Raw genomic sequence first — 17,678 nt, forward strand, 5'->3', positions numbered from 1 at the left:
ATTATATTATATAGGCTATACAAATTAAAAGACAATAAAACAAGTGACCGTAAATCAGTTAAACTATTTTGTTTTTATTGAAGACCAATACAATAATGTTTTTTTTTTAAATATATACATAATTCAAATAAAAAAGGTTATTAAAGTTATTAATTTTTTTTGTTAACATTTTTTTTGATTAAAACTGTTAAAATAACAAACGAATAAAAACACACGCAAAAACACAGAGGTGACTCGAGATATTGATATCAAAAAATCAATCCGTCCTTGTCTGCCACCACCTGTAAAATACACCTATGCAGGCGCTCTTCATAACTCCGACGAACTCACCTGTCCCGAGCATCACGACTCGCGCGACAAACATGGAGCGACGTCTGTAACGCCACGCACAGGGGAGGCGTGAAAGGGATACAAGGACTTGTTGGTTCGAGACGTGTACTTCTATAGAAGAAAAAGCATGCGGAAAATGGGTGCAGTCATCGACACAAAAGACCCCTGTCTGTTTGGCGTCACCCCCATCTTCCTTTAACAGGAGCCCCCCCCCCCCCCCTCCCCCTCCCCCGGACCGGGTTTCCGCATAACCTACATACTCTCACCAGGAGGCTGGAGCGCGGAAAAACGGCTCGTTTCATGCGGAATACTTTATTTAAGAGAGCCGCGATCGGATTTTTGTTTTATTGAGAAAGTGTAGATTGTAATTTATTTCAAGAAAATGTCCGGAGAGCGAAACCGCAGGTCGCTGGCTTTCCGAGGAGGTGGATTAGCCGTCACCGGTGCCAGCGCCGTCGGAGGCAACAGCTGTGAGGCCCCAGCCTGTCAAGACCGACATCTGAACGGGAACAGACCGGATCAAGAGGACGACAGGGATCTGGGGGCGAAAGGACCATCGCTGGGGAAAGTTGAGGGCGGGGGGTCCGTCAGCGACAGCACGGAGCCGGAGGCAGAGGAGGACGACGACCCGGAAGGGGGCAGTTGGACAGCGGGTAAAGATCATGACAGAGGCGCTTTAAACAGCATAATGGTGAAAACCGAGGGCTGTAAGTGGGCGACTGGCAACGGCGTGAACCGGGAGGACTGTAGCGCGGGAGAGGCGGAGGAAGCGGCCGCTAGAAAGCCGCTGCTGGAGATGAGACCTCAGACGCTGCTGCTCCAGAAACACTCGCTCTTCCAAGCCTCCTGGCTGCAGGAGTTTCCCTGGCTCAAATTCAGCCAGGAAACAGGGCTGATGTCTTGTTCCTGGTGCCATAACATCGCCACCAACAACAGAGACGAGCTGGTGAAAGGCAGCCGGAATTACAAACGGGCCTTGCTGCTGAGGCATCACCTGTCCTCGGAGCACGGCAGGAATGACCCGACCAGACAGGTACGTCCACACCGCGGTATAATGGGGACGGGAACACTCGGATACGCGACGGAGCCGACCTGGGCAGTGCTGTTCGGTGTGTAGTTAACAAATGTCGACGTTTTTCCGGCTATTTAGGAGCGGAAATGCTGTTTTTAAAGCCGTTTAGCGAGCTAACAGGTCTGTTAGCTATAGACTCAGGTAGACTTAGCATATGGGCGCTAACTGGATCAGCGCTGTCAGTCGGTGAGCTGAGCTAAAAGACCCTCGACTAAAGCGTAAAATCAATTTTCTGTGTTTTTACGGTCTTTTGAGACCATATAGAAACTTGACCGCCAATTATAGATGGGTTGTCGCGTTTTATATTATTATAATTCTTTATTTACATGATTTGCAATTAGATATGTATTATTAAACAGAACCAAAAGTACCATAAAGTGAGACCGTGGCTCAAAATATATGTCCTCGTTTCCTGCACTGCACTGTAATTATCAACCCTGGTTGCCATGGTTACTAACCTGATTGCTACAGAGGTCACACAATGGCAAGGGTTTGACCCTGCTACCTTTGGGGAGCCGCATCCCTTCCCAACCCCCTCGCTGTAAAAAGTGACCTCTGGCACATCTCACCCTCCCCTTTTAGGGCACCTAAATTAGAGGCATTGTTTTAGGTGACTCCCCAAGATCCATAGATAGTGTGTGCGACTTGCTACATTGGGTCAGAGTGAGTTATGTCGCCTGTAAGGACAGCAATGCCTGATATGTGCAGGCCACTGCAACGAGCAGAATAAGATTAGGCTTGAATAAATCATATCATATCAGCAGCTGAAATGGTAATAGTGAAATGTAATTTATATTTGATACTTCTGCATCTGTATCCAAAGGAATCGTACAATGCCAAGACATGTCGTTTAAGATAAATAGTTATTGATTGATTTTTTTTTTTAATGCTTTTGATTCCCTGTCCTTTATCAAGCCACAAAATGATTGATTCATGTACTAAATCCTATCTGTTGCTCTCCAGAAGATGTCGTGTTACTGGTTTGCCAGTAAAATCCCTTAGGATTGTATGGTATGATAATGTCCAGTCTAATCAGGGTGACACAACGTGTTCCACTAACTCAATTTATACCACTCACTAATTAGGAAGGAAAGGAGGAGGAGATTACCACCGCCTCCCTAGCAACAGAGGGGTTAAGACGCTACAGAAGATCGGTTAAACTTTCCTGATCAATCATTTTGCTCTGTCAATCAACCTTTTTACAATACTATAACTGTATGTTGCGTAATATGTGGAGTAAATGTGCTATGCTACATTTATTTTCCATATATAATATAGTATTTGTGATTTAGTACACTCTTAAAAATAAAGGTTTGTGTGAAAAAGGCGGTTTTCTCAGTGATGCCATATAGAGGAACCATTTTGGGTTTCCCAGAAAACTGAACAGTTATGAAAATAACTATTTTTTCATAGTGTGAAGAATATTTTAATGTAAGCTTTTCCAGCTATAAAGAACATTTTGGTTCCATGCAGTTTAGGTTCCTTACTGGCATCGATGGTTCCATGAAGATCCTTTAACATCCATGGAACCTTTTCAATGTTGAAAAGGTTCTTCATAATGGAAAAAGGTTCTTTAGATTATTAAAATGTTCTTCACTCTAAGAACAAAAATGGTTCTTTTCAAAACTGATCAATGAAAGGTTATTTTTTGAACTAAAAACTTTTCTATTATAGCATCGATGAGAATGGATCGACCCCCTTTTGGAACCTTTATTTTTAAGAATGTGGATGTTAAAGGTTATTGATGGAATCATTGATGCCAATAAACAATAATTATTTTTAAGAGTGATTTTGTCATTGACATCTCGGCAATAAGAGTAGTGGACATGGAGATCACGAGATTGTGGAAGAATAGTATCTGTCTTAAAGTAGCCTAATTGGGTGAAACATTAGGACGGCTGCTGTCTGAGTAGAGAAAGGCTGTTCTGATAGGCCACATCCTCCAATAGCCAATTTCATAATTGTGATCTATTATGTTCTTCAGTGCAGCAACTGTCCATCATAATGGGCTAAATTTCTTCACTGGTCCATATCAGACTACTCTAATTGAATTACCCCTAAAGAAGGGTATCTGGGTTGCCTCACTCTCCAGACTAGACTTCGCCCTCAAAGTATTTGCCCTCTGTTGCTGTTATTAGTGAGCCGCAATGAAGATGAGGGTCTCCACCCCGTACTGTCTGCTGCTGTGAGATATGTGTGTATTGGGGGGGCTGTTGTGTTGTTGGTGCTGGTGGGGGAGAATTCCCTGGAATTTTGTATCGATGAGCCCTGCTCTTTGTTGGGAGGCCCAGATCCTGGCATTCCCCTCCCACACCTTGGGTCAAGCACACTGCTGCATTGTTCATGCATCTGGATGAGGGAACCAGGCACTGGCCTCAGGGGCTGGGATGGCTCAGGAAGACTATGCGCAAGGAAAACAAAACCGCCGTCCCTGTTGTCTGAGGCACAATGTCCCCCTAACGTACCACTTGTGTAGTGTATTCTCACCACGGCCCTGGTAGGTGATAAAGGCACGGCTCTCTGTTGCTGAAGGCTATGTGTTTAAATTTTGGGGAGCTATTGTTGGTTTGCGGGGAATGGAACATGTTGGAAGTGTACAATAGAATAATGGGTGTTGGCAACTCATCGCCTGAAGAGCTTTAGGCGACTGTCTGTTTAACTGCAGCGCAGGAGAAGGGCAGCGGTATTGGTGGTGGTTGTATAATGTTCCCGTTTCGCATCAAAATGAAAGTCTGGGGTGGGAAACCAGAGAGAGAAACCACAGCAAGTTTCGTGTGCAACACTTTTTAATCCGAAAACACACCGTTTCCTATTTTCTTTGATGTGTCACATTCTGAACGATACTTTTTTTTTCTTCTACATACACTACCATTAAAAGGTTTGGGTCGGTAAAATCTAAACAAATGTTTTTGAAGAAGATATCTGTGTATTTTTCAATTAAAAGTACAGTAAAACAGTAATTTTAAAATGTACTTTTTTCTTATGATGGAAAAGCTTAATTTTTAGCAGCCATTACTCTTGTCTTCAGTGTCACATGATCCTTTAGAAATTATTCTAAAATGCTGATTTGCAGCTCAAGGAGAATTTTTTTTATCATCATACAATACATTTTTATTATCAACAGTTATTGTTGAAAACAGTTGTGCTGCTTAACATTTTTGCGGAAACAGTGCTGCATATTTTTTTACAAGATTCTTTGGTGAATAAAAAATACAAAAGCACAGAATTATTTTTGAAATGTAAATCTTTTGAAACATTCTAAATTGTCTTTTCTGACACTTTTAAAGAATTGAATGCATTCTTTCTAAATAAAAGTAGGCCCTATTCAATTCTTTTTAATCTTACTAATCCACAACCTTACAACAGTAGTGTAAATGAAATCCAAACATGTCAGGTTTTTATGAGTAAAAAAAGAATTGTCTCAGAAACACAATTAGCATCAACCGTATGAGATCATAATGTTGGCATTTATAGATATTGTAAAAGTAATGTCTTTTCCTTTCGTTGTTTGGTTGTACAGTTTGCACAAGCCAAATGGCTTACAAAAAGAGGGCACAAATGACCTAGCAGCACAACTGTAGACAATAACAATAACAAACATTCAATTAAGAAAAAGACTATGCCAAATGTCAAACTGTCACCACAGACTCATTTTGACAGGGTTTAATGGGGGGAATCTTCGAAAAGCATCTGTTCTCTTGCATATGTTTACACATTTGGAGAAAGGATGAACCGTGTGCGAGTGTACATGAGAGAACGAAAGAGAGAGAAAAAAAAGGTTAATTCTGGACTAGCATGTCCTGACACCCGCTTTCGACTGCCACCTCATCTGTCCTCTCTCCATAGCTTGGCTTGGCCCACAGTCAGGCTCTCTCTGGATAGACAGAGGCGAACAATAGTGGGGACATTGTGACACCACAAACGGACGTTCATTCTTGTCTAACACCCCTGTTTCTTCAAACCTGCACTTCACTAGATCTGTCTGAACTCAACAGTGCTCCCATTTAGACTACATTTTATTTTCTTTATTTTAAAGTAGTTTACAAAAAAAGAAAGAAAATTCTTACAAAATTTACTAATTAAACTTCTTTGCACCCTCATGTCATTCCATACGTCGGTGTAACCCATAAGGAGATTGAAGAATTGCTCTTTTTACTACAGCTCTCATTCGTGCTTGTCATGTCTCTTTAATCTAAGAAATACACAAAGCGATTTTCAAACAGGTTTCTCAAAACTCATGTCTACCATTGTTTGTCAAACAGATAGTCCTATCCCAAACTCGTACCATCTGTTGTGTTGAGTCCGTGTTACTGGTCGGGATGCTTAAACAGGGAAATGTTATGAAAGTGCCACTGAGTCAAAAAATTACACATTCAAGCTTTAAATTTTTGTCTTTTCCTCACACACAGCTATAATGTGACTTTAGAAGCCTTGGAATACCCTGCAAATCATATGGACTACTTTTAAGGTGTCATTTTAGCAGTTGGACAGTTCCTGGTTACTATACACTATCATTCAGAGGTGTGGGTTCAGTAAGATATTTATTAAACAAAAATTAATACTTTTATTCAGTAAGAACACATTAAATTGATCAAAAGTGACTGTGAGGACATTCATAATGTTACAAACGATTTCTATTTCAAATAGGCCTACTTTTTAAAAATACTTAAGATATAATAATCTTGAAAAAATGTTCCCACAAAAATATTAAATAGCACAGGCTGTTGTCAACATTGATAATAATAAAAATGTTTATTGAGCAGCAAATCCGCATATTATGATGATTTCTGAAGGATCATGTGACACCGAAGACCGTAATGATGCTGGAAATTCAGCTTTGCCATTACAGGAATAAATTACATTTTAAAATCATTTATTTTGTAATAATATTTCACAGTATTACTGTTTTTACTGTATTTTTAAGAGACCTCATTATATTGCAAAGAGCAGTGTGAAAATTTTTTCAGAATATCTTTTTTTGTGTGTGTATTCAAATGAGTTGTACAGGTTTTAAACAACATGAGAGTGAGTAAAATATGACAGGATTTTATTCCAGCTCTGGTTTTGTAATTCCAGCTGTGTTTTTCCAAGTCTTCTGCAACCTTCACCAGTAAGTGTGCTAGGGAATTGTAAGTGCTTTCTTCACAAAGCTTCAGTGTAGCACTAAAGCAGCAATAGTGAACAATGAGCCTGGAGGAAAGGACTGGCATTGTGTGGAGAAATGGGGCTACGCTCTCTCTCTCTCTCTCTCTCTCTCTCTCTCTCTCTCTCTCTCGCTCTCTGACTACTGGTTGGGCCTGCTGTAGCTGGATCAGGCTACAGTAATAACCCCATCTACCAGGACAAGCCCAGCAGTGTGGAGGAGGGGGCTGGGAAGGCCTCCGCCCTGAGAAATAGATTTAATCTGAATTACTCCAGCAAAAAACCCAGCTGTGTGGTAGGAGGGGAAAAAATGTAGGGTGGTATAAATTTCTGCATGGATTAGGACATCTGCTTTGCAATCCAGAAATATATTGTGTAGATTCACTCCCATTGGTAGGTACCAGCCGGTTCTCTTTCTCTCTCTCTCTCTCTTAATTGTGAGAGCAGATGATGGAGACTGATGGTGAGATGGGATAATGGCCAAATATTTCTCATCTTAAAGAGCATTAACATGGGGCGCAGAGATTACATCCTGTGAGCGGGGGGTTTGCCGCCGCTATAGTTCCCACAGTACTGCAGCTTTTGAACCTGTTCAACCAGTTCTCTAGTCAGAGTTGTCACCGTACACCTGCCCTTCACCTTATGTTTACACTGTAGACTAATGCTGAATTTCATTTTTGTTTGTTGTCACTCCACTAGGAGATGGAAAGGCCAGAGGGCACGGAGAGCCCAGAGGTGGAGGACTATAGAAACAAGCCCAATGAGAACTCCTACTGCTACCAGCTGCTGCAGGAGCTGGACAAACAGCGCAAGAGCGGCATCCTCTGCGACGTCAACATCGTAGTGGGTGACCAGGTGTTCAAGGCACACAAGAACATCCTGGTTGCTGGGAGCCGCTACTTCAAGACCCTCTACTGCCTGACGAAGAGTGAGAACTGCGACCAAACTACCATCACGCACTTGGACGTGGCCGCCGTGCAGGGTTTCTCTGTCATCCTGGACTTCCTGTACTCCGGCAACCTCTTGCTCACCAGCCGGAATGCCATCGAGGTGATGTCCGTGGCGAGTTACCTCCAGATGACCGAGGTGGTCCAGTCCTGTCGCGCCTTCATCAAAGACGCCCTCAACATCAGCATCAAGCAGGAAGCCCCTGATTCTGTGGTGGTCGACTACAACAAGCGGCGGACGGTGGCGAAAGACTGCCAGAGTGCCGACAAGAAGCCCAGCAACTTCTGGGCCACCAGCATCTTGTCCAAGCTGTCCATCAAGGCCAGTGGGCAAGTGAAGGATGAACCCAGTGACATAGAGGTGTCCGGTGGAGAAGGCTGTGCTTTGGGAAGCTCTGGTTGGGGCGGAGAGAATTCGTCAGAGTCTACGGAGACGGAGCCACAGGGTCCGGGGCCGGTGTTTGTCTGGAACGAGCCACATCCCGGCACTGGGGTCGCCGTCAAGAGAGAGGCGCATCCTGAGCCGGGCAGCGGAAGGCGGAAAAAACAGACCGCTAAGCGCTTCGTCTACAACATCCCACCTGAGCCGGAAGAGGGTTTTGACGAGGGCATGTTCATCCAACCAACTGCCTCTTACACCAGAGAGGACTTCTCTTATCTCTCAGAGAATGCCGGTACGTTACCCATCATGCCTTTCTCTTAAAAGAAACCATAAAAAGGGCACCATAATGGCTCTTCAAACCGAGTCCAATTCAAACCATCAGTCATAACCAATTAATGTGTCATTAAAAACACACCCAGCAAGTTTAAAAGAAATTTTTTTCATTTCCTTGTGTGCTGGAAGTGTCTATTGAGCTCTTTCAGGTCGTGGGAGTTTGGTTATTTGAATAGTCGCCGCCCTATTATGTAGACTCATCAGCATACTTCAGTGCTATCATTAGGTTTGTCACATATTACAATGGTGTTTTTGACACCTCTCTCTCACACTCACACAAAGGCTAGTATGCATTACTGTGAAGCGTTTGGTAGTAGTATAATCAGTGTTTGTCAGAGGCACATCCAAGTGCACACACATAGCAGTGAGTAGTGAACACACACACACCGTGAACACACACCCGGAGCAGTGGGCAGCCATTTTTGCTGCGGCGCCAGGAGGAGCAGTTGGGGGTTCGGTGCCTTGCTCAAGGGTCTCACCTCAGTTGTGGTATTGTGGGTGTGAGAGAGCGCTGATCATTCACTCCCCATCTACAATCCCTGCCGGCCCTGAGACTCTCTAACCATTAGGCCATGGTCATGCCTCTTCCTAGGGGCATGTTCCAAATGGCAAGTTATCGTACTACTAGCACTGTTTGGGAATTTGATATGCTGAGTACCCACTATGCAAATTTTCAGCATGCAAATGGTTTACATTCGACTGTAAATTTCCATTCAAGTTGATTAGAAAAATGGCTCATATTTGGGAATGCGATTAGATCTTAGGTTGTTTACATTCATTTGAATGTGGTTATGCAATGTCTAACATGTTGTGGACTGTATTAAAAACAGCATGCTGTATACAGTATGTAATTTTCTAGAGGGCCTGATCAAAGCCTGCATATATACTGAAACATATTACCTGAAATGTATTACGTTTTTAACATTATTTGAGCTTAAAAAAACAATGTTTATGATATAGATCAAGTCCGATTTTATTGTTGATTTGAAGTATGTTATTTGAATGTGATACTGGCAACACAAGTCAACATTAAAATCAAAATGAACCTTTTTACGTCATTAATAATTAATGGTCAGTTTCACTGTGCAAGATTGATTAATACATGTTAAGAAATATTATATTTGTCTTCATAATCTTTTATCAAAAAAATGTAACTTGCGCTGAAATGACTTTTCTGTTGACATCATCAAGGTCGCTTAGGTTTCAACCAATGGGCATTGAAACTGTTTAAGGAGTCATGTAGTTCTTTTGACTGCAAATCTGGTATAAAATGCCCACTTTTCACGATACAAACTTACATTCCATATTCCCATCTTACATTTCTTTTTCTACATTATATTGTTTCCATACACTCAAGATGAAATGACGTTCTCAGCCAATTTTAACGTAGTTTCTACAGCTTGCACACTGTAGCTGTTGATTTTCCTGTGTATTGTAATTCTAAACTTTTTTCCACTCAGCTGATGTACAAAACGTTAGCTGATATGTTGTTACATCTTTTATTTTCAAGCAGGAATGTGCTAAATACTAAATAATAATACGAAAGCACGTTCTCGCCCACGTGCACATGCATACATGTCTAAACCTTTAGCTGTGGCAGTCGGACAACTATGGTCTCGCATCATGATTGCTTGTCCTCAGGCCCTGTGCAGCTCAAGGCCGCAAGACCATCTTCTCTTTTTAATTAGAGTGGCCAGTCCGTTTTCTTCTGCCCTTATTAAGGGAGTCTGCCCTCCCTTTGCCTCATACCACAAAAACCTGCGTAATCTCTAGCCTGCCGAGCTGTCATGCTTCAAACTCTGCCCCCGTTAAGAAGAGCAGCGGGTGGTATAGTATCATGTCTTAAGTGACGCGATTCTGAGACGAGGCTTTCTCTCGCCATCGTCGACTCCTCTAATGCAGGATAATGAAGTAAAGCGGGGGAAAAGTTCTACCCTCAGGCTTCCTAAACGCCCTCAAATGCACTTAGCTCATATTCCTGAGGGCACTTAAATGTGCCGAGCTGGCGGCTCACACCTGCAAGGCATGTGTGTGTCGCTGTGTTTGCCTACATATGCTTACGTACTCGCCTGTGTACTTGCGTCCATGTTGACTACCCACTTCCTTTTTCACACATTGGGCTTTTTCCGTGAAAGAGAATGTTGCTTATTGCTTAAACCCTGTCAGTTTATTACGTAAATATAGTATGATTACTTCTAAAAAATTAAATCATAATGTATTTCAATAATAAACTATTAATTTCAACTTTTGACATAATTTGTAATATGTAATTAAAACATTTTTATAAGCACTCATAGTGTATAAACATGTTACATTTATAATAATTCTATTATAAATATTATGGGTAGCTCTGCCCACTGAGAAATGTCATTGTTTTGCTGTGTTTATATCCAGATAGCTCTACATTAGATATGTTTTAATTAGCAGCAGTTGTGTAAAACATTGTTATATTAGTATTTCTTCTATACTACTTTATCGCATTTATTAATAATTAGAATTGGCTTTTATTTTTGCACACTCTCAGGAAATAAATGTACAAAAGCGGTCACTGGGGTGGTACCTTTTCAAATGGTACACCTTTGTACCCCAAAAGTCCATATTAGTACCTAAAAGATACAAACGTGTATCTTTTGAAAAGGTACCGCTCCAGTGAGTATATTTTCAGTTTTCATTTTAATTTAAGTTTAAGTGATTTTGTTCATTATTATTATTATTATTATTATTATTATTTAAATATGTTTATATAGATTTAACTTTATTTAAATTTTTAGTAATTTTAGTACTTAAACTTATTTCACAACAACAACATTTCTAATTTCCATGTAGGTTTAAGTAAAAATCAAATATATTAGATGGGAAAAAAAGGTATTTTAGCTTTATTTCAATTAATATAAATACAATTACTACTACTAATAGTTTGTCTTAATTCCTTTCAGTTTGAGTAATTTTAGTACTTCAAACTTATTTATTTTAGTTGCCAAGGCAGCATTTCTAATTTTAGTTGTTAAAGTTTCTATTTTTTTGTCTAATATTTTTATTTTATTTCAGCTTTATTCCAATTATTATTATTATTATTATTATTAATAATAATAGTTTTTATCTCTTTCAGTTTTAGTAATTTTAGTACTTCAAAATTTATTTTTAGTACTTAAGATTTATTTCAGTTAGTTGCCAAGGAAGCATTTCTAATTTTTAATTAGAAATTTTAAATAATTATTACATTTTTAATTAAAGTTTGAATTTATGTCTAATATGTATATTTTATTTCATTTGAATAGACATTTGATATATATTTTAATTAATAATAATAGTTTTAGTTAACAATAACAACACTGTTGTCACGTCATGTATCATTTTCACTTTTGGCGTGAACAGACAAATTACTTTTCGATAAAACTTTGTTGCGCTTGGATGAGTTCTGTCTGTTCTGTCTCACACATCACGCAGCAGGATCCGTCACCATAAATGCTTGAGTTCTTTCCAAACAGGACGGTTGAATTGTTGATTTTCAGCAGTGACACACACACATGCACACACACACTGCCCACGATTCCCTCTTCTGAGGTGCAGCGCTGCCAGGGGTCGTCCCGCCCTAATCCTGCTAATGCAGCCCAACTATCTCTGCCATTCCAAATATTGACCCAGGCAGAGTGGACCCACTGCAGAGGTACTTACAATGGGATCTGACGGCTTTGGCCCGCCTGCCTGCTACTCCACAGTGTGCAAGATGATCCACTGTTAGGGCTTCACCCATTTATTTACACATCATATCTCCTCCGCACACCCATACACACACACATTTACAGTTGCTGCCTTACGCAAAGTCATGATCTTTACAAATAGATGCACATAGTGGTGTGAAATTATCAAGGATTTATCCCTGATGTATGAGAGCGAACCGTAAAGGCCTGTTCACACTAAAATCGATAACTATATTAGCATCCACACCAACGCACAATAACCTTATTATAAGCATGCTGAAGTATGGTCGTCTACTATTTTAAATGCTCAAGCTCTTTAAAGCAGGGTGCATTTTGATTGGCTGATGATGTTTATATTGTTCATCAACTGGAAAAAAATATTCTAAAAGAGATTCCAATGATATTGTTCTGCTGTCATTGTAGTTAAGGTATGGACTGTGCTATACTTTTAAAATTTAAAATTTTATAAAAAATGTATAAACTTAATCGTTATAATTATTGTCGCTGTGAATGGGCTTTAAATGGATAGTTAAATTAATTACTGCAATTAATTACTCCGCCTCATGTTGTTCCAAACCCGACCTTCATTCATCTTCAGAACACAAACTTAAAGATATTTTTTGATGAAATCTGATTCTGAGAGCTTTCTGACCCTGCATAGACAGCAACTGAACTACCACATTTAAGGCCCAGAAAGGCAGTAAGGAAGGACATTGATAAAATAGTCCATCTGACATCAAGAATTGTTCAGTAAAGTCGTTATTTTTGTTTTCTTTGCGCACAAAGAGTATTCTCGTAGTTTCATAAAATTACAGTTGAACCACTGATGTCACATGGACTATTTTAACAATGTACTTACTACCTTTCTGGGCCTTGAACGTGTCAGTTGTGTTGCAGTCTATGCAGGGTCAGAAAGCTCTGTGATTTCATCAAAAATATCTTTTTTTATAAGTTTATGTTCTGAAGATGAACGAAGGTCTTACGGGTTTGGAACGACATGAGGGTGAGTAATTAATTGCAGATTTTTCATTTTTGGGTGAACTATCCCTTTAAGGCTGGAAAGTACAGCAACATCGAATACCTCACCAGTGTGTTGCAAACGTCAGTACTCAGAGAAAGGGATTGTTTTCTTCAAATGTAGTTATTTAGTTAGTGCTCATGCCTGCAAACACATACTTGCATTTAGTCACTTTTCGGACAACAACGATGTGTAGCTACTAGCTATAAGCATTCGTGTACTTGCGTAATCGAGTATATTTCAGGCCTAAGAGGCAATGCAGTGTTTCCTTAGGGGGTTGAGGTCAGTCTTAGCACTTACAGGGTGGGGTCGGTTAAAACCTTGAGCCCATTTACCACCAATCTCTCAGATCTGGCCTAGCAGGTCTCGTCCAGCCTACTGCGAGATTCCCAGCGAGAAGAGTCTCGCCATTTGCACATATGTTTATATGACTCAGGCCTGGCCATTGAGAATCCAAGTTAATCATTAACCATTTCAAGTACCAGCAAGCCCCTAGTAACAGATTCAACTTTAATTTCAAGCCTGTCGACTCAAACGAATGGCACAGCTGCTGTCAGGCCTTCTTTAGCCCGCAAGGTGGTGTTTAGAGCCTCGATTGAATTCCCAGGTGATCTGGCTCTCGTCACCCCCTTGGAAACCTGCTTGACGACCCTTTGTTTTGTCCATTTTGGCTCAAACAAAGCTGGATCCCACCCCCCAATCCCACATGCTGTAGTACAGGCAGCTCCGGTCTAATTGTCACAAGACACTGCTGCCAAGAGAGCTTGAGTGTTGGGATGAATCTTTTCAGAAGTGAAAAGCAAAGATTGCAATTTATACACACTATACAGTAGTTTCTCCCAGATAAACAATTAGGCTGTTTCTGAATGTATCTTTGTGGAGAGGAATGGTGGCTAGAAGGAAAGAAAATCGCATTAGACTAATATAGTTATGGCTTCTGGCATGTGGTTTCCATAGCAACTAGCACATTTTCACAGCATTTAAAAAAAAAAATTATGTGAGGGTGACACTGAGGGTACATACAGGCGTTTATACACGCTAATTTTCTCTCCTAAGCCACACAGAGCCACTTTTTTTTTGCACGTCACGTGTCACAAAACTGACAATTAGAGCTGATAACGCGAATGGAGAAAATTCTGCCTCTGACAAGACGAATTGCATCTGCTGGCTTGGCAGATCTCATGCTGAATTGGTTATATCTCAGGAACTGGTGTGAAAAGTGCTGAGAATCTGTTTGTTTGTGTGGTTTCTCCTAGGCGAAGCGCCTGAAAACGCCCTCAATAAGCTGAAGTGTCCCCACTGTAACTACATTGCCAAGCACCGGCGAACACTAAAGAGACACTTGATCATCCACTCGGGCGTGCGCTCCTTCAGCTGCGACATCTGCGGAAAGCTGTTCACTCGCCGAGAACACGTCAAGAGACATTCCCTGGTAAGACAGAAGCACGAGTGTTTATAGTGGGTGAATCTCAGAAAAACATTTCACCCTAACAGCTATAGAATAATTATTTCAAGAAAACAAGGCATATTTTTAAACCACTACGTACTTTTGCATTGGGACAATTTTCATGTCAATTGAGCATATTTTCCTCCATATTTCCCCCCAAATTACATTAATTCATTTGGATGTTTTTATTTGAAGCTTTCTAAGCTTTACCTTTTTTTGTCTTTTTTTTTTTTTTAAGAAATCAGCATACATATCGTTTAGAAAGTATACAGTTTCATTATAATTAAATAATTATATGAAATTATAGTTATAAATAATATATATAAACATTTAAAATCTATTAATATTAATATTTCTATTGTTTTATATTACATACATTTTAAATGTCTTTGTTATAAGACTGTCACTTACAATTATTTTGGTAATCAAGTAATCAGTTGATTATTCTGATCATGATTAATTGAGTAATCGGATAATTATTATATATTTTTTTGTAATACAAATAGACCTAAGCGAACAATAGCTTTTAAGATTACTTAAAATATATATATATAATGGCAATGAGGCAATAATAATTAGTTCAAATAAAGTATCAAAACCAAGTAATCATATGTTTTTATTGAACAATACTTAAAATACATAATGTATTATAAACAATAGAGCTAACATACTTTTCGCATTATAACAAATGCCTGCAGAGGGCGCCAAGGACCTGACAGTTGTTTTTACACTTTACAGCGCGATCTAATCCTTGTTTAATATTGACTAAACAACATTTAATTCAAATGTCCACATTATCTTTAATATTTGGCCATTACTTTATGACAGAAATGCTACAGCCAACGTAATTTCTTAAATATGCGGACATCAAAACGTGTTAACAGAGTGAAGGTTTAAATTTTTTGTTTAGTTTGAAATCATGATGAACAGTTAGCTTAGATGTTATAATAAATGCAAACTCACAGCAATATGCAGAGATGGAGTTTGAGATGGTCCTCTCATGTACATGATAACAGTGGAAAGCGCCATTTCCGGTATTTTGCCGGTCACTTGACACAGGCAAAATGCCATCGAGGATTTGTTTAAATTTTCATTTTTATATAATATAATTTTTTTTTACATTTACTTTTTGTATTTACATGTGCATTTATATATGTCATAATTGCATATAATACACAGTATATAATATAAAATATTATTTTATTTATACATATGTGACCCTGGACCACAAAAGCAGTCTTAAGTCGCTGGGGTATATTTGTAGCAATAGCCAAAAATCCATTGTATGGGTCAAAATTATTGATTTTTCTTTTATGCCAAAAATCATTAGTATATTAAGTAAAGATCATGTTCCATGAAGATATTTTGTAAATTTCCTTCCATAAATATATCAAAACTTAATTTTTGATTAGTAATATGCATTGCTAAGAACTTAATTTGGACAACTTTAAAGGCGATTTTCTCAATATTTAGATTTTTTTGCACCCTCAGATTCCAGATCCTCAGATTTTTAAATAGTTGTATCTCGGCCAAAATGTCCTATCCTAACAAACCATACATCAATGGAAAGCTTATTTATTCAGCTTTCAGATGATGTATAAATCTCAATTTCGAAAAATTTACCCTTATGACTGGTTTTGTGGTCACATATATTTTATTTGCATTCCCCAATGGAAATGCTTATTATTATGTTTGCGTTCCTAAAAAATGTCCTTGCATAATATAATGTCTTATTTATGTCCTTTGATTTTGGAGTGACATGATAGACATTCTTGACAGGTTTTACAATATTCACCCACAGGCTGATTTCATTCACAATATTGCAATACTCACTAATGTTATCTTTCTTCACTCACTAATATCCTTGTCCATGACATTCATTTGCAGGTTCACAAAAAGGATAAGAAATACAAGTGTATGGTATGCAAGAAGATCTTCATGTTGGCGGCCAGCGTGGGCATACGGCACGGCTCTCGGCGCTACGGTGTGTGCGTGGAGTGCGCCGACTCCCACCAAGGCACGCAGGAGGGTCTGGAGGGCATGCAGGACCTGGAATTCGCCCGCGACGAAGACTTTGACGAGGCCGGAGAGGGAGACGAGGACATGGAGGCGGAAGGGGAGGAGCCCAATGAGATTGACCAATCCAACTGCGAGGGTGATGTGGGTGCCACCCCCGAGAAGGACTAATTTAGACATAACCTGGTAGAGAAACGAATCAAAATGCAAAGAAAAAAAAAATAGCTGGGAAACAATCAACAATTCCAAAGTGCTATCAAACCTCTTTGTTGCACGTGAAGTTATGTCAAAGAGATATATAGCTTTGTTAGAGAGGGACTCCAATATTTAAAGATTGTTCTGTGTGTCAGAGTCTGGGCCATGTGCCTGTCAGAGAAAGAGGTATAATGATATATAACAAAAAAATCAGGTTTTTCTGTGATGTATTTTTTTTTTCTTTTGTAGGGGATGAGGGTGTACAGCGTTTCTGAGTTATAATAGGCCAATCATATTAAAAGAAATATTAATTATTTAATTTATGAAGAAAGATATTATGGTCTTATGAAAATGATAGAATTCGATTTTTTTTTATGTACGTCTGCTTATTTTCAGTTCATAGCTGCGCTTCCTGACAGACCTGATCGTATATTGCTCAGAGGAGGAGCTCAACAAAGAAGGAGCATTATAGAAATTCCGCTTACAGGAAGAGTTTTTTTTTTTTTTTTCTTGAAACAGAAAAAGAGAAAATGCTAAAATATAAGGGGACTATATTATTGCTAGCTTTATTTGAATCACAGCATCACAGTAACACTTTATAAGCATTTTGACATTCACTTAAAGCTTGAATTTTGCCAAATGATGGAAACGTTTGGTGCTGTAACGCTTTTATTTTTATTATTATTTTTAAATACTGGACCTACAAGCTGTATATGATGTTAATAATCGTAAAGCCTACTCAGCTCAGTTATACTAATCAGCTTTGTATTTTACACTGTTGCGCTAAGGAGCCTATCAGGTATGCTTTTCTGTTTTTAACGTCTTTTCTATGAAATGCACATACACACACACGCACACACAAACCATTTGTTGTTGTTAAAACTACTGGCAGTACTCGTACAGATGGAACGACCTGATGTTCTTGACCCTCCTGAGTTGGTTAGTGGTACTGAGCTTACTTTGAATCACTTGAACGACCTGTGTACTGTTTTTGAAGAATGCAGATGGAAAGAGGTGGTTTGCAATAGACTCCCAAACATCGTTTTGGTCCCCTGTAATATTTGCGATCATTTCGGTTTCATTTATTTGGACTTT

General features: G+C 39.3%; 1 protein-coding gene across 1 annotated transcript; it reads left to right on the top strand.

Moving 5' to 3' along the window:
- Positions 1-576: 576 nt before the first annotated feature.
- Positions 577-16,873, top strand: zbtb10 (zinc finger and BTB domain containing 10). The gene is made up of 4 exons (XM_016504347.1): positions 577-1,363; positions 7,244-8,165; positions 14,182-14,357; positions 16,260-16,873. The coding sequence occupies exons 1-4, from the start codon at positions 713-715 to the stop codon at positions 16,557-16,559; spliced, it is 2,049 nt and encodes a 682-aa protein (XP_016359833.1). The 5' UTR covers positions 577-712; the 3' UTR covers positions 16,560-16,873.
- Positions 16,874-17,678: the final 805 nt, after the last annotated feature.

The sequence above is a fragment of the Sinocyclocheilus anshuiensis genome, unplaced genomic scaffold, assembly GCF_001515605.1.
Source record: "Sinocyclocheilus anshuiensis isolate Anshui unplaced genomic scaffold, SAMN03320099.WGS_v1.1 scaffold54, whole genome shotgun sequence".
In the NCBI taxonomy this organism is placed as follows: Eukaryota; Metazoa; Chordata; class Actinopteri; order Cypriniformes; family Cyprinidae; genus Sinocyclocheilus; species Sinocyclocheilus anshuiensis.

What these genes read in the sequence shown, in the direction of transcription:
- zbtb10 (XM_016504347.1), top strand. Translation starts at nt 713, where the DNA reads ATGTCCGGAGAGCGAAACCGCAGGTCGCTGGCTTTCCGAGGAGGTGGA. An exon ending in TTATCTCTCAGAGAATGCCG is followed by an intron (nt 8,166 to 14,181) that starts GTACGTTACCCA and finishes GGTTTCTCCTAG; the next exon opens with GCGAAGCGCCTGAAAACGCC. An exon ending in ACGTCAAGAGACATTCCCTG is followed by an intron (nt 14,358 to 16,259) that starts GTAAGACAGAAG and finishes ATTCATTTGCAG; the next exon opens with GTTCACAAAAAGGATAAGAA.